The sequence below is a fragment of the Rana temporaria genome, chromosome 5, assembly GCF_905171775.1.
Source record: "Rana temporaria chromosome 5, aRanTem1.1, whole genome shotgun sequence".
NCBI lineage: Eukaryota > Metazoa > Chordata > Amphibia > Anura > Ranidae > Rana > Rana temporaria.
In genome coordinates this window covers 171,071,749-171,098,302 of record NC_053493.1, presented here as the reverse complement: position 1 = coordinate 171,098,302, position 26,554 = coordinate 171,071,749, and the positions used below count along the sequence as shown (strand labels likewise).

General features: G+C 45.0%; 1 protein-coding gene across 5 annotated transcripts in view; it reads left to right on the top strand.

Annotated features, from left to right (window-relative positions):
• TERT (telomerase reverse transcriptase) overlaps positions 1–26,554 on the top strand; it is a 194,568-nt gene that overhangs the window by 99,056 nt on the left and 68,958 nt on the right. For 4 of the 5 annotated variants that reach the window (XM_040353379.1, XM_040353378.1, XM_040353377.1 and 1 more), the window contains 4 exons: positions 8,615–8,686; positions 17,849–18,034; positions 21,736–21,862; positions 21,954–22,015. In XM_040353379.1, coding sequence (XP_040209313.1) covers positions 8,615–8,686; positions 17,849–18,034; positions 21,736–21,862; positions 21,954–22,015 — 447 coding nt within the window. The remainder of the gene's footprint in view (positions 1–8,614; positions 8,687–17,848; positions 18,035–21,735; positions 21,863–21,953; positions 22,016–26,554) is intronic. The other variant, XM_040353380.1, reaches the window with a different exon arrangement.

Here is a 26,554-nt window from a genome sequence, read left to right as displayed (position 1 = left end):
CATATTTTTGGTAAAAATAAAAAAATCGCAATAAGCATATAGTAATTGGTTTGCGCACACATTATAACGCCTACAAAATAGGGGATAGAATTATTACTTTTTTTTAAATTATTTTTTTATTTATTTTTTACTAGTAATGGCGGCGATCTGTGATTTTTGTCACGACTGCGATATTACGGTGGACACTTTTGACACATTTTTGGGAACACATTTATACAGCGAACAGTGCGATAAAATTGCACTGGTTACTGTATAAATGTGACTGGCAGGGAAGGGGTTAACACTAGGGGGCGCGGTAGGGGTTAAATGTGTACCCTGGGAGTGATTCTTACTGTGGGGGGAGGATACTGACTGGGGGACGTGACCGATGGTTGTCCCTATGTAGAAGGGACACACCATCTGTCTCCTCTCCCTAACACAGGTGTCTGCTCCAGGGCACCTTTTGAGGGTAACCAGTAATCTACCTGATTACTCTTACCCTCGCGGTAACGCCGTTCCCATTACTTTCAGCGGCGTTACCGCAATTACATCTACCGCACGGCGTGCGGGGGGGCCACAGGCCTGAGCTGGCCTGTGATTCGGTCACGGCGCGTCATGTGACTGGCCACAGAGCTGGCCTGTCTGTGCTTGCAGCTCGGGTGGCGCTGGCGCATGCACGCGCACGGAGTCTCCCGCCCGCCTCAGCCTGTCACGACTCGAGAGCTTTCAGCTCAGCCCCCGACATATCCCCCCGCAGAGGCTGCGCTCCGGATCAAAGACCGTGGCCCTGCGAAGAGAGAGAGACAGACGACGAGTGACACAGACAGTAAGAGCACTAGAGCAGGCAGCGCAGGTGAGGACCGGCATCATGTGTGGATTTGAAGTGTCTGGGACTGGGGGGGAGAGCGGCCTAGTCTGGGGCCAGCCTGGGCATGCACTCTTATCTGATATATTGTACAGTATTGCATTTGCTGGGCATGTGGAGGTGGAATCTTATCTGATATTGACAATATCAGATAAGATTCCACCTCCACATGCCCAGCAAATGCAATACTGTACAATATCAATTATATCAGATAAGATTCCACCTCCACATGCCCAGCAAATGCAATACTGTACAATATCAGATATTGTACAGTATTGCATTTGCTGGGCATGTGGAGGTGGAATCTTATCCGATATTGTACAGTATTGCATTTGCTGGGCATGTGGAGGTGGAATCTTATCTGATATTGTACAGTATTGTTATATTTGTTTTAAATGTCGCAATGGTTTTGCGGCTCCCAGTTTTTTTTTGTTCCTTCGGAAACGGGTCCAAGTGGCTCTTTATGTCTTAAAGGTTGCAGACCCCTGCCCTAACAGGACGTGGATCTCTGTGTTTACACACAGAGATCCACGTCCCTGGCTCTGTGACTGCCGATTGCGGGTGCCTGGCGCATCAGCACCTGTGTGCCGCGGCAGGCGCGCACGCACGCGCCCCCCGTGGTGCACGGCCGTATATAGACGGCCTTCCGGCAGATTAGAGCCACCTTGCGGCCGTATATAGTCGGCCGCCGGGTGGCTAGTGGTTAATGGGGTAACCATAGCCAAAGCAGACCATGCAATAGGGTTGGAGTTCAAAAGAACAGGGGTCCCAGTACTGTCTGGCTACACAGTGGTTTAAGCAGGTAGAAAACACATTCTAATGTGGACAAATTTTATATATATATTAGGGGTGCCGAATTGGCGGGCCGTTCTGGGCAGTCACATGAGCGCGGCATATACAAACACTGAGAATTCCCTGCTGACGTGTGATCATCTCCTGTACCATGTTTACAGTCTCTGATCATCTCCTGTACTATGTCAGCAGTCTCTGATCATCTCCTGTAGCATGTCTACAGTCTCTGATCCTCTCCTGTATTATGTCTGCAGTCTCTGATCATGATCATCTCCTTTAGTATTTTGGGGGGAGAGCCTGGAGCTTATTTTAGTTGTCTGCTGTGTTTAGATCTTGCTACATGCAGGTATTTTTTTTTCTAAGAACAGATAGAATTAAAAAAATTAAGTACTTTTATTTTTTATTTTTTTTGAAAACCATGCGCAATTGCGCTGTAGTCGTGATGCATCGCAGAATCTAAACTAATCGTTGACATGATAATCGTAATCAAATCGTGAGGCCAGTGAAGATGCGCACCCCTAATACATACATCTATAAAATTAACATATTTAGACATTAGTATAATAGTACAATTTTAACATTGATAAACCTATTGCATGGAATAGAACATCCGTGCAAGTACAAAAAATAGGCGTGGAAAACTGATACTCACTTGCATGAGCCGATCACCAATTAACCACGAGGGGGACCTGGCAGGGATGGGATAATAGGAGTGACCACTCCTATCAGTATAGGGTAGGCCAAAAAGTACAAAATACCTTAGACTAATGGCTTCCTGTCTGTGGAAGACAAAAAAAAATGGAATGGTGATAGTAAATATGTAGTAGTAAAGCTCAAAAAAGCTGAGTGCTACAATGAAGTGATCAAATCAACCTACCATGCAAGGAAGTAATCACAAGTCTGTGATTGCTGGTGCTGACAGGAAGTTTAAATAGCCTGTATGGCTAATTAGAGCAGATGAGAAGGAGCTTGAAAGCAACCCTGCTGAGCTGTGGTCAATGACGCAGAGCATTACACCATGTTGGCTGCAACCATCTGCCTCAAAGTTCCCTGATGGGATGGCGTGCGGCGCCAGCCCTGCGCCCTCCTGCCATCAGCATGCGTGTAGCCCATCCCACTGTGCCCCAGGCTGCGACGCAAATAGGAAGGGGCAAAGGCAAAACTCCTTTTGGGCAATGAGACACTGTGTCCCCCGCTGGTGAGGCGTGGAATTGGAGGTCTAGCACGCACCAAGCAGTAATACACAGCAGCCAGCCCCGCCCCGTGTGGTGAAAAAGAGAACTGTGAAAAAATGTATGTATGTATGTATGTATGTATGTATCGATCAAGTGTGTCAGAACCGAAGGGAGAGACGGTACCACCCAGTGGTCAAAGGTGATCAGCTCAGGCATGAGAACCATACAGGAAATCGCATCGCCAATCAATTTCTAAATGAATCTAGGAACAAACAGAATATTTGTCAGGTACAATAAATGAAACAAACCAAAATCGCTGAAGGCAAAAGAAGGAAAGAAATAGGGAGGAATGGCATAAATAGTAAACATACCCTGTGTGATTCTGTACACAACCATGTTTTCCATAATAAAAGAGCATGGATAAATACACCCATGGGACATGAATTGTAGATTAGAGGTCCAGTTCCCAAGCCCCTGACTGGAATCCTTCCAGGAAGGGTTTAAAATTAAATGCCTAGTTGAGGCCAGGCGGTGTGGTGGCATTTGTGCTTTGTTAGAGTCGCCACCTCTGGGACTGGAGGGAATATGGTCCAAAGCCAGAAAACGTACTGGTGTACTATATGGCAATGTGGACCAATGGGAAGGTCAGGGTTCTTTTTATTGATACTAACAATGTGGCAATAATTATCTTGCCAAAAAGCTAGTTTTGTTTTACCAATATAATAACACCCACATTCACATTGCATCAGATAAACTATACCCAACATTTTGGTGGTGTCCATATATTGGCAATAGTTGCAATTGCCACATCTAAAGGTGCCAGTCAATCTTTTTCTGTCACGCCTATTGGTTTGAAATTCGCTGATCACGAGTTTATCTCGTAAAGAAGATGCTCGTCGGTATGTAATAAGAGGCTGTGTAGATACATATGGTGCAAGGATGGTGTCCATGCTTAATAAGTGCCAATATTTCTGTAGTATATTTCTGATTTGTCGTGTTGTTGGCAATATCTGGTAATGACAAACCAATAGGTTTTTTTGAAAAAAGGAGATCCCTTCTACACTTGTTCTTGGCCCTCTTATATGCTTTTTTGAGGATACAATTCAAGTATCCTCTGGCCCGTAATCTCTGGTGGAGTATGCCAGCTTCTTTGTCAAAAAGGGCATCACTTAAGCTCAATAATGGCATGCAATGACAACCTGCGGTTTCCAAAGCGAGCAAAGTCCTTTCTTGTATTAAGAGAGGTATGGACTCCAGAGAGAGAGATATAATTGTGCCCCTGTTCAAATCATTAGTAAGACCTCATCTGGAATATGCAGTTCAGTTTTGGGCTCCAGTTCTCAAAAAGGATATCGGGGAGCTGAAGAAAGTGCAGAGAAGGGTAACCAAACTGATAAGTGGCATGGAGGAGCTCAGCTATGAGGAAAGATTAGAAGAACTGAATGTATTCACTCTGCAGAATAGGAGAATAAGGGGGGATATGATCCACATGTACAAATATATAAGGGGTCCATATAGTGAACTTGGTGTTGAGTTATTCACTTTACGGTCAACACGGAGGACAAGGGGGCACTCTTTACGTCTAGAGGAAAAGAGATTTCATCTCCAAATACAGAAAGGTTTCTTCACAGTAAGAGAATGTGGAACAGACTCCCTCCAGAGGTGGTTCTGGCCAGGTCAGTAGATTGCTTTTAGAAATGCCTGGATACTTTCCTAAATGTACATAATATAACTGAGTACTAAGATTTGTAGGTAAAGTTGATCCAGGGTAAATCCGATTGCCTCTAGGGGGATCAGGAAGGGATTTTTTCCCCTGCTGTAGCAAATTGGATCATGCTCTGCTGGGGTTTTTTGCCTTCCTCTGGATCAACTGTGGGTATGGAGTTTGGTGTATGGGATTGTACTATGTTTTTTATTTTGTTTATTTTTTTGTGGTTGAACTGGATGGACTTGTGTCTTTTTTCAACCTGACTAACTATGTAACTACAACAGTTGTGCTTGGCCCTAATATATTGACCAAAAGGGATGGAAGTCAGTAAGGCTTCTGGATGAGAACTGGATGCTTCCAGAATAGTATTGCCTGCCGTGGGCTTTCTAAATAATTCACTCTGTAAAGAACCATTAGCAGTTCTGGTGATGGTCGGGTCCAGAAAAGAAATGGTGTACTTGTTATAGATCATTGTAAATGGGAGATTAAATGTATTATTGGAATTGATGTAGTCCAAGAATTCCAACAAGGGTGCGATAGGGCCGTCCCTTATCATGATGACATAATCTATGTAGCAATACCAGGCTTTGGTGTGCCTGGTATAGCTACATGCAAAAGTGTCCGTAAACAGTAGTATTTTCCACTCCCCCAGGTACCAGGTACAGATTGGCGTCTTCCTGTCTGTTGGGTGGGGCTCTGAGCCATGTCAGGTCAGAACTAAAAAGCCCAAGACAGCTGTGCAATTAATGTGTCTTTCTCTCCAAAATCTAGCGTAAACCAGCAATCTTTCACATAGCACAGAGTCCCACCATCACAATATTATAAGTCATTCCTCCCCATTCTCCTTCCGCATATGTGTAAACTTTTTAATGCCTTTCTGCAGCTTATCCCTATTCCCTCGGATAAGCAAAGGTAGTTTCTCATGTTGATCCCTAAACCTGACAATGATCCTTCCCTGTGCGCTAGTTACAGGCCAATCGCACTCTTAAACATGTGACGTAGGTCAGGATAGCAATGCAATAAGGATGGTTTAAGGCAGGTCAAGTAGCAGTAAAAACACGAAACAAAAGTTTCTTGCTCACCTGATGAGCGGTCAGTCGGCTCCTCCATGCACAGGCCTGCGCTCCAGCCAGGAGATGACCTCAGGATCCTCAAAGAACGATACGCGTCCATCATGTTCCACCCTCAGGCGTGCAGGGAAAAGCATGGAATACTTCAAGTGACGGCTGCGCAGCTTGCGTTTGGCCTCCATGAAGCTCTGCCAGCGTTTCTTTATCTCAGCCGAGGAGCTAGGGAATATTGCCACTTTGATGTTTCCTACAGGGATGTTGCCCTTCTCTTTCGCCAGCCTCAGCGCAGCATCCCGGTCTGTATAGTTTAAAAATTTTGCAATAAGGTACAGGGGGAGCTCCCTGAGGGGAGGCTTAGCAGGCATCCTATGAGCCCTCTCTACCGCCAGCATGGGAGAGAAGGCCTCCCGGCCATATGTGGTTACCAGGAGTTGTTCAAGGAATGACGTCGGGTCCTTCCCCTCCGCTCCCTCCGGGAGACCGATGAATCGGATGTTGCACCTCCTGAGGTGATTCTCCATATCATCTTGCTTGGTGATCAACTGATTAATCTGCCTCTGCATGTGGTCAGATCCAGCCTGTAATGGTGGCAGGACGTGCTCCACCGTACTGATGCGAGTTTCTGTTTCCGTGACTCAGCCGCAAAGTTTCTGAAAATCCTGTCTAATCAAGGAAATGTCTACCTTGACCTCTTCAATCTGGGCAGTGAGGGAGGTCCTACAGAGAATAATCGCCTCCAGCAGTTTATCCGTGTCTCCCTGCCCGCACTCACCTCCCGTCTTCTCAGCGCTGCCATCTTCCTCAGTCTCCTCCCCCTCATTACGGCGGTACTGTGCGAGCTTTTCCGCGATAGATTTTTGGCTTTTTGGGGGGGGCATGATAGTGGGTGTGATGGGTGAGACTATCAGGCTCAGTGGGCTAGGAAGGACGGGGAGAAGGCCTCCAGGCCGGCAACAGGGACAGGGCTCAGTGCAGGATCAGGGGTACCAAGATGGCCACGGACTTCCGAGTACAGGCCAAAGCCGCAGTCTTGCCCGAGAGCAGCCTCCGTGCGGGAAGATCTCCGCTCCGTTTGGGCCACTGGATGGTTGGAGGTCAGGGGAGGCCAGGTGTGCAGTTAGAAGGCAGTGAGGCAAAGTAGGAGTACCAAGATGGCCGCTCCCGTGTGTAGGCCGAAGCCACGGTCTTGCCTAGATGCGGCCGCCGTGCAGGGGGAACGCCGCTCGGGTCGGATCAGCGGATTGCCGAGGGTCAAAGGAGGCTAGGTGTGGTGTGAGGGCCGTCTTTTGTCCGGTAACAGGGACAGAGCCTAGCGCTGGGTCCAGGAGGAGGAGTGCCAAGATGGCCGCGGGCCTCCGTGAATAGGCCGAAGCCGCAGACTTTCCTGGATGCGGCTACCGCACGGGAGGGCCGCCAGATGGCTGAGGGGCGGGGGACCCCAGGCAGGTGGCAGAGGTGGATGGAAGGTGTTCAGAGTCCAGGATTATAGAGAATACAGGAGTAATGGACGGAGCCTAGGGTGCACACGTCCTACTCCATGCCGCGTCAGGCCACGCCCCCTTCGGTCCATACGTTTACTAAATTCTACCAGGTAGATGTGCGAGGTTACGAGGATGCCGCCTTCGGGGGTAGTGTGCTGCAAGCTATTCTGATCTGTGTCTCCCTCCCCTCAAATTTTAGCATTGCTATGGGACATCCCATTAAGTAATTAAGGCTCTGTGTCCTGTGATGTATGATCAAGAAAATAGGATTATTCAATACAGCTTACCTGTAAAATCTTTTTCTTGGAAATACATCACAGGACACAGAACTCCCACCCCTCTTCGGAGTTAACATGGAACACTTATTGCTTTGCTACAAAACTGAGGTACTCTCCATTTAGCAGGGGTTATATAGGGGAGGAACTAAATTTTAATTGGGTTTGCCAGTGTCCAATCACCTGTGGTGACTACATAACCCATTAAGTAATTAAGGCTTTGTGTCTCGTGTTGCATTTCCAAGAAAAAGATTTTACAGGTAAGCTGTATTAAAAAATCCTATTATTATGTCAAAAGCCTTGCATTCGCATGCAACTAAAATACATGTGTTGGACACATTTCTATTTATGCCTGTCCCTTTATGTGTTGCTCTTAGTGTTTCATTGTCAAAGCTCAATTGAATTTTTGGTTTAAATAAGCAAATATTATGATAAATTGGTGCTGCAACTTAAATAGTCATAACCTGAGGGAATAACACAAGGACCTTCAGCACTTACCGTTGTGGTGCTGATGGTGAAGGAAGGAGTAGAATGATGTCTTAACTGCTCCCTGGCATGCCTATTGGTTTATATGTGGCAGGTAGAGCAACCCACAGAAATGCTGTGGAAGGAGACCTGTTGGAATGTTATGTGAACTGTTAGATGGCTATTACTGACTCCCACATCAGAAGATACAGCATGCATATTAGTAATCCAGTGGCTTACTTTTAAATTGTATTCCCTAAAGTGGTTCTAAAGGCTGAAGGGTTTTTTACCTTTATGCATGAAAGTAAAATACCTTTATTGTGCAGCCCTCCCCAATACTTACTCAAGCCTGATTGCAATCCAGCATTGTGCAGGAGAGTAGCTGCTCTCCTGGGTCTCTGCCCTCTCATTGTCTGAGAGATAGTAGCAGGAATTGTTGGCTCCCGCTGCTGTCAATCACAGCCAGTGAGGTAGGAGCGAGGGCAGGGACAAGCCCTGTTCTGTGTGTCTTAGGGACACGCTCGGGAGTGAGCATGCACACGAGCCCCTATAGTAAGCGGCTTGTTAGGGGTCACTCAGAGGACCCAGGAGCACAGATAGGTAGGTATGACATGTTTTGTTACTTAAAAAAAATATGTGTTTAATATCACTTTAATTTTTCGGGCTGTTTGTGAATTAACAGCCTCTTACCAACCCAGCTTATTACTCAAATATCGAAGTGGCTTAGCACTTTGCACTTTCAGCATTAGAGAACAGTAACATGCTGCTTCTGTATCCTGATATGATTTTACCTGTTAATTCCAGAATTCTAATGCGACTTTCTGATGACTTCTTGCTGGTTACAACCAATTTAGAACAAGCTAAGACCTTTTTACGGTATGTTATTTTAGTACATTATTGGTCCATTGATTTTCTCATGCTTTTGAACTTCCAATTTCATAATGCATGCAGTATATTTCTACACAGATAATTCCTGACACTAAACATCATGACAAGCTTTGTCTGCAGTCATATCAGTTCCATGTATTTGAAAGCATTACCTAGTAGAGCTGTGTCTCTTATCTAGTATTGTATGTGCCAACATAGCACAAAACTTGCAAAGAATATCAACATTGGCATTTACTATTGAAAGTCGGAAATTCAATTCACAGCTAAAGATTCTTTGGCATGTTGGAAAATCTTTGTGATTATTTTTTTTTAATCAATTATCTTTATTGAACTTTTTGTTTATGTGCACATACAACAGATAGGTTACATATAGCAGAGGTATTTAATACAAGGACAGGTTACACAAACCAAAGGTATTCCATGGCATATTACATGTCAAAGACAGAAACATTTGCATATTATCCATAGGTCACATGCACAGCTAACAATACCAATGACCAGTGGACACCAGTACAAAATAAAAACATGGCATTTGGCTAGTATATTCACCTATACAGATACCCTTGCAGGTGTTTCTCAGTGCATAATTATTTGAGGTGAGGGTAGATGTTACCCCAATATTGTTGCTCCCAGTTTCACATTCTTTAATTAACAATAGACCCTGAAATGAAGAGTACCTGATCTGGAGCAGCATATCCCTAAAAAGCTGAGGAGGGGCCAATTTCGAGTATCTAACCAGGGTTGCCAATTAGACAAGAATCTTGCACCTTTTAGATATTTATTGTATACTGCGCCGATTACGTCATCGGTGAATGTGCTCTGAAGGAACATCCGCCCGTGCCCTTTCTTTTTTTTTTTTTTTTTACCACCTCAGCTTTTACCAAATCCTTGAGACCGGCTCATGGTTTGATGCGTCTTACGTCTCATTTTGTGGTTTGCATCATATGTGGTATATTTACTATGCTTCTTGTGTTTTTTTTTTTTTTTTTTTTTTTTTAATAAATATAGGCCAACCCTATAATAGTGATGGTGATGGATTGTGACATTGGCTTACCATTATGGCTCTATACTGGTTAAACGGCCCCCCACCCCCCCTCTTGGCTCCCCGGAATCTCCTAACTTTTCCTTCGCAAGCTAAAACAATCTCCGACGTTCATTGATCGTGAATAGTATGTGACTCGCTCTAGGGAATGACCCTAGCCTGGGAAATGTTATAATTTCCATGTTGCCAGCATATGGCTTGTTAGTAGCATACCCTAACTCTTTCTGCATAACTCCATGTTTTTTTATACTCCCGCCATTTTTCCCATTTTTCCCCATGCCCGCCGCTCGTCTCCAGATGCCTATCCTTTAACTCTTCCAGCCTGTACGTTTCCTCCACTTCATCTATCCAGTTCCAAACGTGTGGACTTTCCGTCTCCTGCCACTTTTTGGGTATAAGTTTCTTTGCGGCGTTTAGGAGATGAGGGATCAAAGACTGCTTATATTTTTTTTTCCCCTCTTGGCTGCAATGAAAGAGCACGACCCAGGGGTCTTTCTTTAAGTCTTTGCCCGTAATAACTTTAATTTGACTCAAAATTATGTCCCAATAAGTTTGTATTTTTGGGCATAACCACCAAAGGTGGGCCATCGTGCCTCTTTCAGAGCAGCCCCGCCAACACTCTGCGGTCTGATCTGCTTTATATTTATTTGCTTTATCTGGTGTAATATACCACCCTGAGATACACTTATAGTTTGTTTCGGCGGTTCGTACGTCAATTGCGGATGAATGGGTAAGATGCATAATCCTCTTATAACTGTTTGTCCCTCTTGTGGTTCCTAATTCTCTTTCCCATTTACCTATGAAGGGTGCTTCGCTCCGTGAGCATATCTTTACCAATAATCCATATAATTTAGTGATAGTGCCCTTTGTATTCTTAGATTTACAAATCTTCTCAAGTGGAGTTAGCTCAGCCTCTGTCCGTAATGGACGGGGGAGGTGCCTAACAAAGTGATGCAATTGGGAGTAATGCCACCTATCCAAGTTCCAACAATCCGTTTTGGATCTAAGATCTTCATAGGTCATTATCTCTCCCTCTTTAATAATATCCCCTAAATATACCGTGTCTACCTTAATCCAATTTCCTCCAATTTTATTTTCCCCTGGTGCAAAATACGGATTTTCTTTGAGGTTCATTAATGGGGAATTAAATTTACCCTCTAATTGTGTCAGGGTCTTGTCCCACATTCTTAAAGTGTCCCGTGTTAAAACATGTGTTTTGTGGTCTAGTACTCTGTGTTGTGCAGGAATCCAAATAATATTGTTCAGATATTTACTAGTTAGTGCTTTCTCAATTTGCACCCACCTTTTGTCCTTCCTATCCCGTGCCCATTCTACCGCACGTGCTAAGACCGCCGCCTTATAGTAACTTTTAATATCCGGAACTGCCAGACCGCCGAATGGCTTACCCTGTTTTAGGATAGAGAGGGATATTCTATGCTTCTTATTTTTCCAAACATAGTTTAGTAACAAGGAATTAAGAATTCTCAAAAATTGCTGAGGGAGTGCTATTGGGAGTAATAAAAATTTATAAAGAATTTTTGGGACTACAACCATCTTTAGCATATTAATGCGTCCGATCCATGAAATGGGTTTATTTACCGTTCTTTTTAATTCGCTCTTGATCTCATTTAGTAGGGGAATATAATTTATTTTATACATCTTCTGGGTTGTATTGGCCAGTTTGACTCCTAGGTACTTTAATTCTTTGGTCCAGGGGAACACACAGGTCGCCTTGACCTGACCCACCTCCTTTTTGTTTAAATTAATGTTCAGAATTTCAGATTTAGTTTCGTTAATTTTAAAATTAGAGATGGCCCCATATTGTTGCAGCACTTTGGAGAGCTTCGGGATAGATTTGGCCGGATTGGTTAGATAGAACAAAATATCATCGGCAAACGCCGATAATTTATGTTCCTCCCCTTCTACTCTGACTCCATTAATGTCGGGGTCGTTACGAATGGTAGACAACAGAGGCTCTAAAGAAAGAATGAAAAGAAGGGGGGACAGGGGGCATCCCTGCCTTGTCCCATTTTTCATCTCGAAGGGGTCCGATAGTATCCCATTGATTTTTATTTTTGCTGAAGGGTGATGGTAAAGTGTTTTAATCCAGCGAGACATCCTTTTTCCTATTCCCATAGTATTGATAGTCTCCATCATGAGCCCCCAGTCTACCCTGTCAAAAGCTTTTTCAGCATCGACTGACAGGAATAGACCTGGGGGCCCATTCTGCCTTATGGTCTGAAGCAGGAGGATAGCCCTGAGACTGTTGTCTTTGCCCTCTCTGTTGGGCACAAATCCTACCTGGTCGGGGTGAATCAAAACGTGCATAGCCCCTTTTAGTCGTCCCGCCAGAATCTTGGCAAAGAGCTTAATGTCTGTATTTAACAGAGAGATAGGTCTGTACGCCGAACAGAGAGAGCTATCTTTCCCTTCCTTTAAAATTATTGCAACCGTGGCCGCCGTAGCTTCCCTGCTGATTTCAAATTCAGACCCTAGCCCGTTGAAGTATTTGCACATCTTAGGGATCAAAATGTTGCTGAATCTCTTATAGTACTGGGGGGTAAACCCATCTGGCCCCGGGCTTTTACCCCCCGCGGTGGAATTTAGAGCTTCTTTTATTTCATCTTCAGTTATGGGGCGGTCCATATTTAAGCTTTCCATCTCCTCTAAACTAGGAAGTCCTGCCCTGTCTAGAAATTCTCGGATCTTCCCCTCCCTTTCCCCTGCCTGCCACCCTGGATTTTTTAGAGTATAAAGTTCCTCGTAATAATTTTTAAAAGAATCCGCTATTTCTCTATTTGCGTAAACCATATTCCCATCTTTCCTTTTTATTCTATCGATATAGTTTCTAGCTTTCTTTTTTTGAGCCATTTTAGCTAATTGCTTGCTTGGTTTATTTCCCCATACATATCTCTCTTTAGAGATGCAGTTAAGTTTATTTCTCGCTTCCTGTTCCATGGTCTTCTTGAGGGCGACTCTCTTTATTATTAAGTTAAGGTATTTTTCTTTTAATCCCTGCGCTTTATGTTCGCGTTCTAAGGTCTCTATCTCTTTTGTCAGGGTGTTTGCTTTACTTTTCAACTCTTTTTTTTTTTTTTACGCCCTCCGCAATTAAAATTCCTCTGATGTAGGCTTTGTGTGTCTCCCAAAGGGTTGCGCTGGTTATCCCTTCTGTATCGTTGATGAGGAAGAATTGTTTTAATTCCTCCTCCACCCTGCTTGCCCCTCCTTCATCGCGTATCAGGCTCTCATCCAGGCGCCACACAGGCCTCTGTCTCTTTTGTATGGACAGTTTAATTTTCATAGAGATTGGAGCGTGATCTGACACCGTCATTATTCCTATGTCCGTTTCCGTTATAGAGTCCAGAAGCCTGTGGTCTGCCAAGATGTAGTCGATTCTGGAGTACGTTCCGTGGGGGGGAGAGTAAAACGTGTAGTCATGTTCCTTGGGATGAAAAATCCGCCAGGCATCGACTAATTGGTGGTCATGAATCTTTTGTTTAATTCTTTGTAGAAGCCCATTTTTTGTCACCCTCCCACGGAACGTACTATCCTCTTTCGGGTCCAGGACAAAATTAAAGTCCCCCATCAGGATCGTATAGCCCTCGGCGAAGTCTTTTAACTTTCCCAGGATTTTCCCTAAATATTGGGTTTGATGAACATTTGGGGCGTAGATATTCGCTAAGGTATAGACCATGTTGTCAATCCTTACCCTAAGGAATATAAATCTCCCTTCTGGGTCTGTCTTCCTTGCCTCTAGGGTAAATCCAAACCCCCTTGAGAACCCAATTGCCACGCCCCTAGCGCGTTTCGAGATAGAATCCCCGTAAAACCAAGTGGGGTATGCGGGTGAAAAAAGCTTAATATTCGCCTCTATGGTTAAGTGAGATTCCTGAATAAACACGACATCCGCTTTAAGTTGTTCGATCTCTGCGAGGACCTTGAGTCTTTTAACGGCTGAATTCAAACCCTTAACATTGTATGATAGAAATTTTACTTCAGTCATTATTCTATGGCTGGATCATTTCTTAATGAACTGTCCATGAGATTCCATGGGAGCCAAGTTCCCTTTTCCCTTCCCCATCCCCCTCCCTCCTCCATCCCTCCCCCCCCTCCCACGTCCCCCCCCCCCCCGAACACCCACGTCCCCCCCCCCCACCTAGGCCTATCCATCGCCTCTGAACCGTAGGGATCCTCGGTCTCCCCTACCCGTCGGTTCTCATGGATGAGGTAGGCCTCCACACGTCCCGCCCACCCATTTTCCCCCCCGAGATATTCTTCTGGGGGTTGATCTTACATGGGTAGGGTACGGACCTGGCCTTCTTGCTCCCCTTCTCAATCCCCCCCCTCCCTCCCCCTTACCCCCCTGTTCCCCTTGATCATCCTAGCTTAACCTTCGTTTAACCGCTTGAGGAGGCTATCTGTATCGAAATGAACTATTCATCCCAACCTGGGATCTCCAAAACCGGCATGTCCAGTTTGCGGGAGAACCCTACCAAGTCCTCGGGGAATGTCAACTTTGCCGAGATCCCCTCTTTGCGGCCAATCAGACATGCCGGGAAACCCCATTGATACTTAATATTAAGCTGGCGCATCTGTTCCAGAAGGGGTTTGAGAGACCTTCTCCTGGCCAGAGTCTCCCAGGCCAAGTCCGTGAAAATCTGAATATCAGTCCCGTCATAGCGTAGGGGGGCCTTTCTCCTGAGTTTTGTCCAGATCTCATCTTTGTCTTCGAAATATCTAAAGCTCACGATAATGTCCCTAGGCCATTTGCCTCCTCCCTCTCTCATCTTTCCTACCCGGTGTACACGTTCAATTTTGAGGGGGCCCTCCGTGCCATTATCTAAGAGGGGGAGAAATAGATCGTTGAGAATTTTTCTCAAATCTTCCCCTTTCTCCTCCTTGATAGATCGTATTCTTAAATTTTTTCTTCTGTTACGGTTCTCTTGGTCCTCTAATCGGTATTGTAACCACCTCTGGTTTTGTTTCATCGTCTGATGTTGGATTTTTAGTTCGTTTAATTCTAGGTCCTGTTTTTCCATTTTTTTTTCCACTTCCTCCATCCGTTCCAACATATGAAATAAATCCTTTCTTAATGCGCTAATTTCTTCTCTTATCACGGTTTCCACTCTCCTTAACATCCCATCCAGTTCCCCCTTTGTGGGGATATGAGTGTCCAGTCTGGGGTCGTCAATTTGACTAACCTCATGTTCACTTTCTATTGAAGAGTCCGTAATTGGGGTAGCTGCCCCCCCTGCTCCCTTTTTAGTTGTCCCAGTTTTTTCTGCTCTTTTTGGCAGGCCTGGGCTCTTGGAGCTCCCCTCAGAGGTCATATAGTGTCTGATCGTACTGGTGGGGGGGTTATCTTTGGGGATTTTCGGGGCGGCACCCCTTGTAGATTTATTCATGTTATATTTCTTTATCCCTCTAATACGTTTCCCCAGTTTGAACAGCAGATGGTCACCTCCCCTCCCTCTTTTTTTTTTTTTTTTTTTTTTTTTTTTTTTTTTTTTAGGCGGTGGTTTTTATTTATTTAAGAAGGGAGGGTAATACAAAGCTGCCTTAGCTTCACCTTCTGGAGATTTTACGCTGGTGTTCTAGGGGGTCAAGGGGTCGTCCCCTATCGCTTAAACTGTGGACAGGGGGGGGGAGATCCCCCACGCACTGTTTTTAAGGATGTTTTACCCCCTGCTGAACCAATATAGCAGGCCAAGCAGTGCTCATACAGTGGTCAGATGGTGGGGATGAGGAGGAGAGACAAAAAAAACAGGAAAAAATAAATAAATCAATAGATAAATGACTCCAATATTTCCGCCAATGCTTCAAGTCCAGCCCACTGTGGTTTAACAATGTTTGACGCCGAGGGAGGTATAATGTCTCTAGGTAGCTGGAGCCTTTTCATCCACGCCCCCTTACCAGTGTCCTCAATATTTATGGGGTATTTATGGGGTAAGGATTCACCGTCCGTGGATGTTTAATTCATTTAATACATTTAGGAAAAACTGTATAATGGTTGCGGGTTGTATCTTATTGGAGACTGGGCAGCTGGGTGACCCAAGGTGTTTAAAACAATATTGCACAGGTTATTCAAACTGAGACCATGGCTAGTTTCACTAGCTAAGTTGCATCTATTACATATGGAGTGAGCCTTACAGTGCAGTGGTATGCTTGACACTCTTACCACATCCTTCTGCTGTCAGGGCTCGATCCCATGTTCAACACACAGCTTGGAGATTTAAAATAGCAGAATCACGGCAGGCAGAGGGGGTGGAGGGCGGCTGCTATGTTAACCAGCCAATGGAGGCGTCCCTGCCTCCCTCTGCACTGTACCGTGCCTACCTTCTCCTCGGGGGGGCAGTGGTTAGGGGGCGGCTGGGGACCTGGAGAGCAGCGTGGAGCAGCGTGTCAGGTGTCCGGCGCACTCAGCCTCCAACAGCTCCGCAGACTCCCGCTCTGCATCGTAGCTGTCGCTCACTGCTGCGTCGGATCTTCCTCCTTCCGTCTCCTCCTCTCGGCTCCGGTCCGTAGCATGGGGAAGCCCTCCCTCAGACGTGCGTGCTTCACGTGCACCACGTCATCCTCCCCGTTTTGCTGATGCCCTTTCTTTAGGGCCCTGTGTTTTGACCGGCGGCTCCCGCGTGAGTGACGTCATCGTGGCTCTGGCCAATCGCAGTCCTGGAGCCCACAAACCCAGAAGAAACACGGGGGAAGATGTCAGCCGTCTTACAGTTTTTTTTTTCCTTTTTTGTTTACAACCTCTTCAACTTTAAGCTGCTAGCATTCATAAATAGATGTAAATATGTCATACATCCCAGGAGTCTGCATGGTTATTTTTATTTTTTTCCATCTGGAGGGAAGAAGGGGCTTTCTCTGCTAAGCACACCCTCCTGCCCGCATGCTTTAGCAAGGTGAAGATGATTTCAGGAAGTAAATGCTACCTGAATCATCTGCCCTTTCTCAAGATGGCTGTAGCAATAAACGCTAGGGGGGTATTTTTCACATTGATTTTGAAAACAAAAAAAAGCATGGCGACATAGATGGATGGGTGTGTTTGCTTTAGATAGTCAACATTAATTAAACAGCGTTTTTCTGTTTGTGTTGCTTGGATACAGTTTATTTCCGTGCTAAGTATCACCTGGACCATTATACGGAATACGCCAAGGATTTGAAATGGTTTATTTGGGAGTCATTCAATTTTTTGCTGACACGCAACTACTTCCAGTATGATTGTGAATTCTATCTCCAGAGATTTGGTGTCTGCATGAAATTTGTTCCCACATATGCCAACCTGTTTACAGGTTGGTGGGATTAGCTCCACATACCCATATAGGAATAGGATCAAACAAGTCTATTTAAACCTTAAATAAATAATACTGTATATAAGAAAACATTTTAAATACAGGAATGTGTATTGTAGCACCAACTTATTAGTTTACAGTAGAAAATGTCCTTTTAACATTACAGTCAAGTCTTATAAATGGTAACAAATGTATCCGCCCTTCCTATGTTTTGTGCACATATATACACTGTCACAGATGTATGTCACAGGGTGATATTTATAGATATTATTTGTTGATTTTCTGTGAAAACTGACATTTCACCCTTTTATAGACCTGCTTATATTTATATTTACTACACTTTTTTAGGGTTGAAAAAAAAAAAAAATATATATATATATATATTGTTTTACAATCAAGTCTTGTTGAAAGTGACTCTATTACTATCCAGCTGACAAATTGTGTGCTTCAAATGTGATATACCGGTAGTTATAGGCATTTTAAGCTTTTGTAGATTTACCTTAGGCAGGCTTCATATCATATCACGATTTCATTTCAATATACGTTAATTATCAAATTATCTAGATAAAATTATGAAACAATATGGTTTATTACTTATTTATTTTCTTTTTATGTACTTCACAAATTCCTAAGTCACCTCCAAGCTGTAGAATTGCTTTTTCTCTTTTTCATTGACTATAAATCATTTTATATTTAGGTCTTTAATGTTCTCCATTTCATATTTACTATCAGCATAGTTTTTTTTTTTATATATAATCTTTACTATACTCATTTGTACAGTATGTTTTAATCATGTTTCGGTTATTTTAGAATCCTAGCAGAAGGAATTCCTGAATATGGGTGCTCTATAAGCCAGTATAAGACCATGGTGAATTTTCCTATTGATGATATTCCAAGGTGCTCAGGAGTACAGCACTTACCAGCTCAAACATTATTCTCATGGTGTGGCCTACTGCTCGATACACAGACTTTGGAAGTTTTCTGTGATTATTCTCGGTAAAACAGGCTCGTCATAATGTACTATTTTTTTTTTTTTTCATTTACTGAAGGTTGTTTTTATGCTTTATCATTTTCAGTTAAAAGTAAAATAGTATAAATGTACAGTGCTTGTATTTGCTTATGGTATTATGTAACCAGCAAGAATAAAGAAGACCATGTGCTTTATTACAAGGCCTCTTCATTTGCATCATCTCGCATATTAAAGCAGAGTTCCAGTCATTTGTTTATTAAAAGTCAGCAGCTACAAAAAGTGTAGCTGCTGACTTTTAATTAACAGCCACTCGCCTGTCCCATGATCCAGCGGTGCACTCACCCGTGCTGTGTTCACCCTGTGTCCTCTCTCCTTGGCGCCGTCATTTCTACTATGGGCACCCGGCTGTGGCAGCTTATGGCTTCATAGATGGGTGCCCACTGTGCTTGGGCTCTGTGACTGGTCTTGATGTCTTCTAGGACCTGTCATAAGTCCCAGAAGACTTCGGGAGGGAGAGCTTCTGCTTCCGATCTCCTAAGGTGACCAGAAAGGAAATGGGAGCAAGTACTTTTTAAAATCGGGTACCTGCTCCCCCTGTCCTCCACAAAAGCTCAGTTTCACAAACAGGGGCTGGGAGGAGACCTTAAAGCGCAAGCTTCACTTTTGGGTAGAACTTCGCTTTAAAAGATAACTGTGCTTTCATACAAAGCGCAGCTGACTTTTTAAATTTGTGTGTCTCTCCCCTCACCCCTTGACCCAAACTATCTCCCCCTTCTCTGGCTCAGATTTATATACATATAAATATATATTTATACCTGACTTGGCCCACAGGAATCTTCTGCTGCTCTGATTGAGATCATCTGGTTGCACCGGTACAGTAGAACCCCATGGACTTCTATGCATCACTGTATATTGGCTTCGGCCGACAAGGCCCAGGCTAAGGGTGGCACTTTGCAGGAGGGCAGAAAAAAGCCCTTCTAAATGAAAAAAGCGATCTCCCAGCTCCCACACAAAAAGTCTCCACCGGCTTGTGCTACACTTTTACTGTGTGTAGCGCCAGTCTTATGGGGTGGGGTGGGCTGGGGGACAGGGTCCAGGAGGCAAATCAGTCTGGTGCCCCGATAAAGCAGCCACACTGCTGCTTGCCGGCATAATAACACCAGCCGGTGAGGATGTTCGGATAGACCGGCAGCTAGTTAGTGTGACACTGGCTGGCAGGTCTTAGCAGCCTAATGCTCTGCATACCCTCCTCCGTGGTATCTTAGGGAGGAAGTTAGGATATGTAACCTCCCCCCTGGCTCTTTGTCAATAGCACGGAGAAGAGAGAAGCTCCCAGGTAGGCATGCATCAATTCAACATGTATCATTCATTTAATTTCTTTAACCCCCAGACCATATTGCTGCCCAAAGACCAGAGCACTTTTTGTGATTCGGCACTGCATCGCTTTAACTGACAATTGCGTGCGTCGTGCGACGTGGCTCCCAAACAAAATTGACGTCCTTTTTTCCCCACATTTTTTCTTTTGGTGGTATTTGATCACCTCTGCGGTTTTTAGTTTTTGCGCTATAAACAAAAATAGAGCGACAATTTTGAACAAAATGAATATTTTTTACTTTTTGCTATAATAAATATCCCCCAAAAATATATAAAAAATGTTTTCCTCAGTTTAGGCCGATACGTATTCTTCTACATATTTTTCGTAAAAAAAAAAATCGCAATAAGCGTTTATTGATTGGTTTGCGCAAAAGTTATAGCGTTTAGAAAATAGGGGGTATTTTTATGGCATTTTTATTAATATTTGTTTTTACTAGTAATGGCGGCGATCAGCGTTTTTTTTCGGTACTGCGACATTATGGCGGACACTTCAGACACTTTTGACACATTTTTGGGACCATTGGCATTTTTATAGCGATCAGTGCTTTAAAAATGCATTAGATTACTATAAAAATGCCACTAGCAGTGAAGGGGTTAACAATAGGGGGCGGGGAAGGGGTTAAGTATGTTCCCTGGGTGTGTTCTAACTGTAGGGGCGGATGGCCTCACTAGGGGAAATGACTGATCTTCTGTTCATACATTGTATGAACAGAGGATTAGCATTTCCCCCCCTGACAGGACCGGGAGCTGTGTGTTTACACACACAGCTCCCCGCTCTGTACCGAGCAATCACGCCGGGCACGCGCACGGGAGTCGGAGATCGCTTGGGAACCCTCAGGAACAGAGTATTTCCGAATGGCTCCGAGTGTCGCCGGCGCCCCTTGCGCCTCTGGCCAAATGCAGGACTGCACACCGCAGATGCTTGAATCCTGCTTGTTTTGCGAGACAACAATCGCAAACCTAGTCAGGATTTTTTTTAAAAAATGCTCGTATTGCAAAATGATCATTAACCGCGTTTTTCGCAATCCGAGGTTCCGCTATAGATTCAATTAAATTCGATTAAATTCACAGTCCCATGATAGAATCAGCAATATAAACTTATTGGTAAAAACACAAAGATGTGCACAAAAAATTGGTGGTGGCTTGAAAAGTGAAGAGGTGATCCAGTACAGTGCTCTGGAATTATCCACTGCATCCCTGTGAAATGAACGCTGACTGGAAAAGTTGGCTGCTGTTACAACAGCAGACACGCACTCAGTGTAGATTCGCCATCTGTTGTGAGAGGGCTGTTCAGCAACTCGCACCATCCAGATGTAGCTGTATTAAAGCTCACCGGGAATCCAGGCCAATTTTTAGATTGGCTCTCTGGTGCTGCCGCCGCCGCCATTCATGTTAAAGTGGATGTAAACCCAAATTTTTTTATTTTTTTTTGCTGTCACAACATAGAGTAAAAGATATCCTATCATCTGTGCCCAGTCTTGTCACAAAGACATAATCTGGCTCTGAGCAATCCTCTTTTCTTTTCTTGGTGAGATAAACGGACAAACCGGAGAAAACTTTTGTCCGTTCCTCCCCCTTGCTCTGAATGACAGGTTATTTACATATCTCATGCACTAGCCTGGAATATTTTTAAATTCCCACCCCCACTCCTTTTCTGAAGTCATGTGGTTACTTTTCTGGATTTCGACTGGATGTTAGTGATCATAGCAGAATTTAGTGTAAGAAATACACAGGACAAAATGCATGTTGACAAGGGAAGTGTAGAGGTGGGCGGGGAGTCTGACATCCCGACTCCACCCACCGAGCTCCAGACAACAGATCCACCCACAGAATCTGCAGTTTTTCAGTTCTTATAACAGACAGAGGGGAGATATTTGACAGGTAAGGATACATGCAGGAGGCATGTATATCCTTATAGATCAGCACTATGACAGTAGTTTAGAAAGAATGAGTGGTTTTACATCCACTTTAAGGGAAACTGGCAGTGAAGCCTTTTTGCTTCACATCCGGTTCCCTACTGCGCACGTGTGAAGCGCGCTGCACTTTCCAACTGGCCCGGCGGCTGAGGAAGGAGGAGAGGGGCCAAGCTTCCAAGGGATAGCGCTGTGGTGTAGTTTCCCGGAAGTGGGGAAGGGTACCTGTCAAAAATAGGTACCGTTACATCTCCCCCCTGAAATGTGCCAAATGTGGTTGGAAATGTGCCACTTTGGGTGGAACTCGGCTTTAAGCCAATAACTGGTACTTCAAGGCTTATTGTGCATTGGATTGTTTCTTTGTTACATGAAGTTAGATCCGTATTTTTATTTAGATTATCTACATAATGGCCATTAACATATTTTTATTGGCCCTGCAGATATTCTTGCACTTCAATACGATCCAGTCTGACATTTTGCCATTACAAGGCAGCAGGCAGTGCTTTGAAAAGTAAACTGATAAAAGTTCTTCAACTTAAATCTCATGGTCTCTTCCTTGACCTTGAAGTAAGTCTCACTTTATTTGTTTATATTGATTTAAAAAAATATTTCTGGTATTTTGGAATCTCACTTAACTAATGTTTGTATTAAACTGTAGATAAATAGCCTTCGAACTGTATGCATCAATGTTTACAAGATATTATTACTCCAGGCTTACAGGTATGTAGAATGCTACCTAGATTTTTTATATATAAAATCAAAAAAAAATTTTTTATTAAAAGAGAAGTACAGAAATAGTTTTTTGTAGAATCGTACTTGCCTAGCTAGATGCAGCATTTCTCCGATTCTGCATCTTTCCCCCGCCAGCTTTGACACTGAAAACCGAGCGATCAAACACCGCCGATTGATTGGTTCACACAGCTCCGTGAGCAGAGAGCTCTCTGCTCTGCTCCCCTGCGCTCACTGGAGCACTGGGCTGTGGAGGGGGCGGAAGTGGCAGACTTATGCTCTCAGCGGCCTGCTGAGAGGCTGAGCCGAGTGCTGGTCTAGGCCTGTGGGCAGTTGCTGACCATATGGTCACGAGCTTGGACCAGCTCTGTGACATCAGCAGACTTCAGCCCGCTGTCTGCTGAAAATGGGTCACAGGAGTGCAGAACAAACTGCATTTCTGTGATCCACGGGAGAAGTACAGCCAAAGCGAGTTTTAGCTGTACTTCTCCTTTTAACATAAACATACAAATTATTTTTCAATGATTCTTAACCACTTGCCCACTTGGAATTTATACCCCCTTCCTAACCAGGCCAATTTTCAGTTTTCAATGCTCTCACATTCCAAATGACAATTATTCACGCAACATTGTAGCCATATGACATTTTTGTCTTTTCTTTCACACAAATAGAGCCTTCTTTGGGTGGTATTTAATCACTACTGGGTATTTTATTTTTCTCCTATCACCTTCCATGACGGCACACCTGAGAGATGAGGGTTTCTCCCCTCAGGAAACACAATCAATTCACAGCTTGTCCCCACCCTTCCCCTTGATCCCCAGTATTGATTGTGTCTCTCCCGAACACAACATTTTTGTTTTGTTTAAAGACCAAATGACCGGGGAGGGTCTGATGGTGGTACCCCTGTTGAGACAGGTTCTAGGGATGGCTAAACTAACCTGTAGGCTCGCTCCTTCTCACAGGTCTCAAAGTGTGCACCAGCGCTCTGGCCACAGGAAGTGTGTGCCATCGCTGTATTGCATAAAACCACTGCCTTCTGCCACTCTCTTCACTTCCGGGTTCCCTATTGCAGGAAGCACTGCACTTCAAGCCTTGTTCTGGAAACGACCGCATCACAGGAAGCGGGTGGCGGTACAGCACAACCTGGAAGTGCCAGAAACGCTGGGAGACAGCGTGGAGAGTGGCGTGAAACAGAAAGGCAGTGGAGAGTGGTCGGCTTGCTGTACCAGCAGCCCAGGACCCAGCCAACCTCCTTATGGAACAAGAGACAGGGAAGGCGGCTACAACTGCGGGCAGATCCAGGTCGGGGCCCTGTGAGTACAAATCCCCCCCTTGGCAAGGGAGAAGGGGAAGGGGGTGAGAGGTCTGGCTTCCAGGGGTCTGAGAATCCCTGAGCCAGCCAGAACAGGACTGGGATTCACCATTCACCTTACCCTTTCCTCCTCCCCAGTACAAACCCGCAGTTAAGACAGAATAACGTCATGTACATGTATTGGATCTCTTGTCTTACAGAGTCCCCAGCAGAGCCCAGGAGGCCCCAGATAAACAGCCTCCTGCCGCTACAGGGCACAGCTCCTCAACAAAAAAAAATGTGGGTACTGTAAGAATAAACTCCCACTCAAAGCCCTTTTGCTATAAATCAGGGATAAGCAATTAGCGGACCTCCAGATGTTGCCAAACTACAAGTCCCATGAGGCATAGCAAGACTCTGACAGCATCAAGCATGACACCCAGAGGCAGAGGCATGATGGGACTTGTAGTTTGGCAACAGCTGGAGGTCCGCTAATTGCTTATCCCTGCTATAAATGCATTAATAATTTAGCAGGGAAGGAGGCTTCTGCAATGATGAGAAAATGTCTCATCTATGCAGACGGAAATGCTGGAAACAGTCAAAGCTTTCTGTGAAGCCGCCGGGCAGTCAGTAACCCAAGGTCCTGACCTAGAGGAGCTTACCCCTAGAGAAGGCACATCCTCCCAGGAAAGCCTTTTCGGAGTGGGACCTAGTGCCCTTTTCCCACCCTCACAATCACTCCCTCTAGCCCAAGTAGAGGAAGAAAAGGAGGACAGGGAGGATATGGAAAGCCAGGCCAGGTCAGAACACAGCTCAGAGGGGAGTTGGATCTAGACCTGTTAATCCAGATTCAGGAGGATTCAAGGTTAAGGAGACGCCTCTTTACCCTCGAGGATCTGGATGGACTCCTGCAGGCAATATAGGCCACTGAGATTACAGAAGCCCCTAGAATAACCTCAGCATATAGGTATATAGGGGGCTGAGCAAGGCTCAATCCAGGGTGTTCCCACTCCATCAATCCCTAAAGGATCAGGGCCAGCTGCTATGAATCTGGCAGGTAGCTCACGATGGTGCATTTAGAGGTTTTTAGCTTTTTTAAGCCTGCATCCTAAATTTTTACCCATAGGGTGGGGTGGCACAATAAGGGGCACCCTTGTGAACATATTATCCTTGAGGGGGTTGCTTATTATGTGCAACATCTCCACAATTTCCAACCTATTATTTCCTCCTTGCTCTGCTGCTATATCTATCAGTGTGTAAGAGTTAATCAAGACCTCTTGTGGCTTGGGCTACAAACCACCTGTGAGCTGTATGAGAAGCATAAAATGCTATCCTGCAACCCTTAATTGAAGAGTTCCTGGTGCAAACCTCGAATGCTAAAGCTACATAAACTAGCCTGTATTTGGTGTAAAGCCCTACAGGTGTCTGATTGCCTCCAGGCTAAGATTGTGATCACCTCTTACTGAGAGACTTAATTGATCTCTGGGTCTGTGCTCATTAAGAGCTCTTTCACATTGAACGTCCGTACAGGTCCGCCTGTCAGTTTTTTTTGCAGACCTGTACAGGCGCTCCGTGCTCCTCTATGGAGCCGCGGATGTCAGCGGTGACATGCCCGCTGACATCCGACCCGCTCTGATCCGCCAAAGTGTGACGGAGGAAAAACCTACTTTTCCATCCGTCGATCGGATCGGGTGAACACGGACACACAGTCCATGTTCATCTGATCCCCCCCATAGAGGGGAGCGGAGAAAAGACAGGGCGGTCCCTGCACAGTGTGCGGGGACCGCCCTGTCATCCACCGGCTCAGCGGGGATCAACGGAGCGATCCCCGCTGAGCAAGCGGAGGTGCACGGGGCGGATCATTACTGATCCGCCCCGAGTGAAAGGGGCCCAAGACCTTAGATGCTTGGGAGGCTTGGACTCGCTCCCACCTGTGTGTGGCTAGCTACACCTCCTCAGACTTATGCAGTAGTAGAAAAAAGGAGTGAGTATGGTCTCTTTTATACTAAAGGTATAAGAAGTAAATATGTGCCTTCATCCCAATTAGTATGTAAAATAAGGAGACCTAACTAATTAAGACACCATTGGCTGCTTAAAACCGAATGTTTGTCACCAATCAGGTCAAGGGGAAGGGGGAAAGGGGATTTTGGGGGGGACTATTCACGGCACTGGTTAAACACAGTATAATAAAAATAACAAGTATTTATTGAACATAAAACAGGTATCATAGAGCAACATTTAAAAACAATCCCCACATTGCACAACAGTAAGTTATACACAAACTATATCTGCATGTAAGGAGTTGATCGTCTCGACCGGTTTCGCGGTAATATACCGCTTCTTCAGGAGAGGGTTTGTCTACAAGATTTGCATAAAACATATAAATATACAAGCAAGTTTATACAGTAGTTGTAAACATTTTATAACATAATCCAAATAACATGCCATATAGTGGAGTGAAAAAACTCACCCAGACTGGTCAATTGATCGAGCCAGGAACCCAGTTGAAAACCTTCTTTGGCGCAAGGAGGGGGATATATTTATTTAGAACGGGCTCTATTGAGGAATAAAATTGATAGTTTCATATGTAGCGAGGTGGTCAGTTATTTAATAGGGTGGGGATCACCGTGGAGTGTGTAAAAATGATATAACATAGTGACGAAGGTGAATTAAGGAGAGTGAAAGGTTGGGAGTGAAATAAAAAAAGGGGAGTATGGGGGGAAGGGAAAGGGAATTGGTAATGGGGAAAGGGAGGGGAGGGGAAGGTGAAGAAGAAAAGGGGGGGGGAGGGGGGGGGGGAAGAAAAGGGGGGGGGGGGGAAACGGAGGGGGGGGGGGGGCGGGGGGGGGAAAGGGGGGAGGGGGGAAGGAGGAGAAGGGGAGAAGGAGGGGGGGGAAAAATGAAGGGAAGGAGGGGGGATAGTGGGTATGTGTAGTGACACCATAAGAGTAAAGTATTTTAAAGTTGCTGAGGTGGAAAGGGTTGTGTTAAAAAAGTAGTAGTGAAGGAAGGGGCAGGAAAACAAAACGGGGGGGGAAGGGGGGGGAGAGGGGGAAAAGGGGGGGAGGGGAGGGGGAAAAAGGGGGGGGGAAAGGGGAAGGGCAAGAGGGCCGGAATGGTTAGGGGGAAAAGGAGGATGGGGGCTGGGGAGGGGAAGAAATGGGAATGGACGGGAATAGGGGGGGGAAGGAGCAAAAAGAAAAAAAGAAATGAGCCGAATAGAGAAGAGAGGGGAAGGG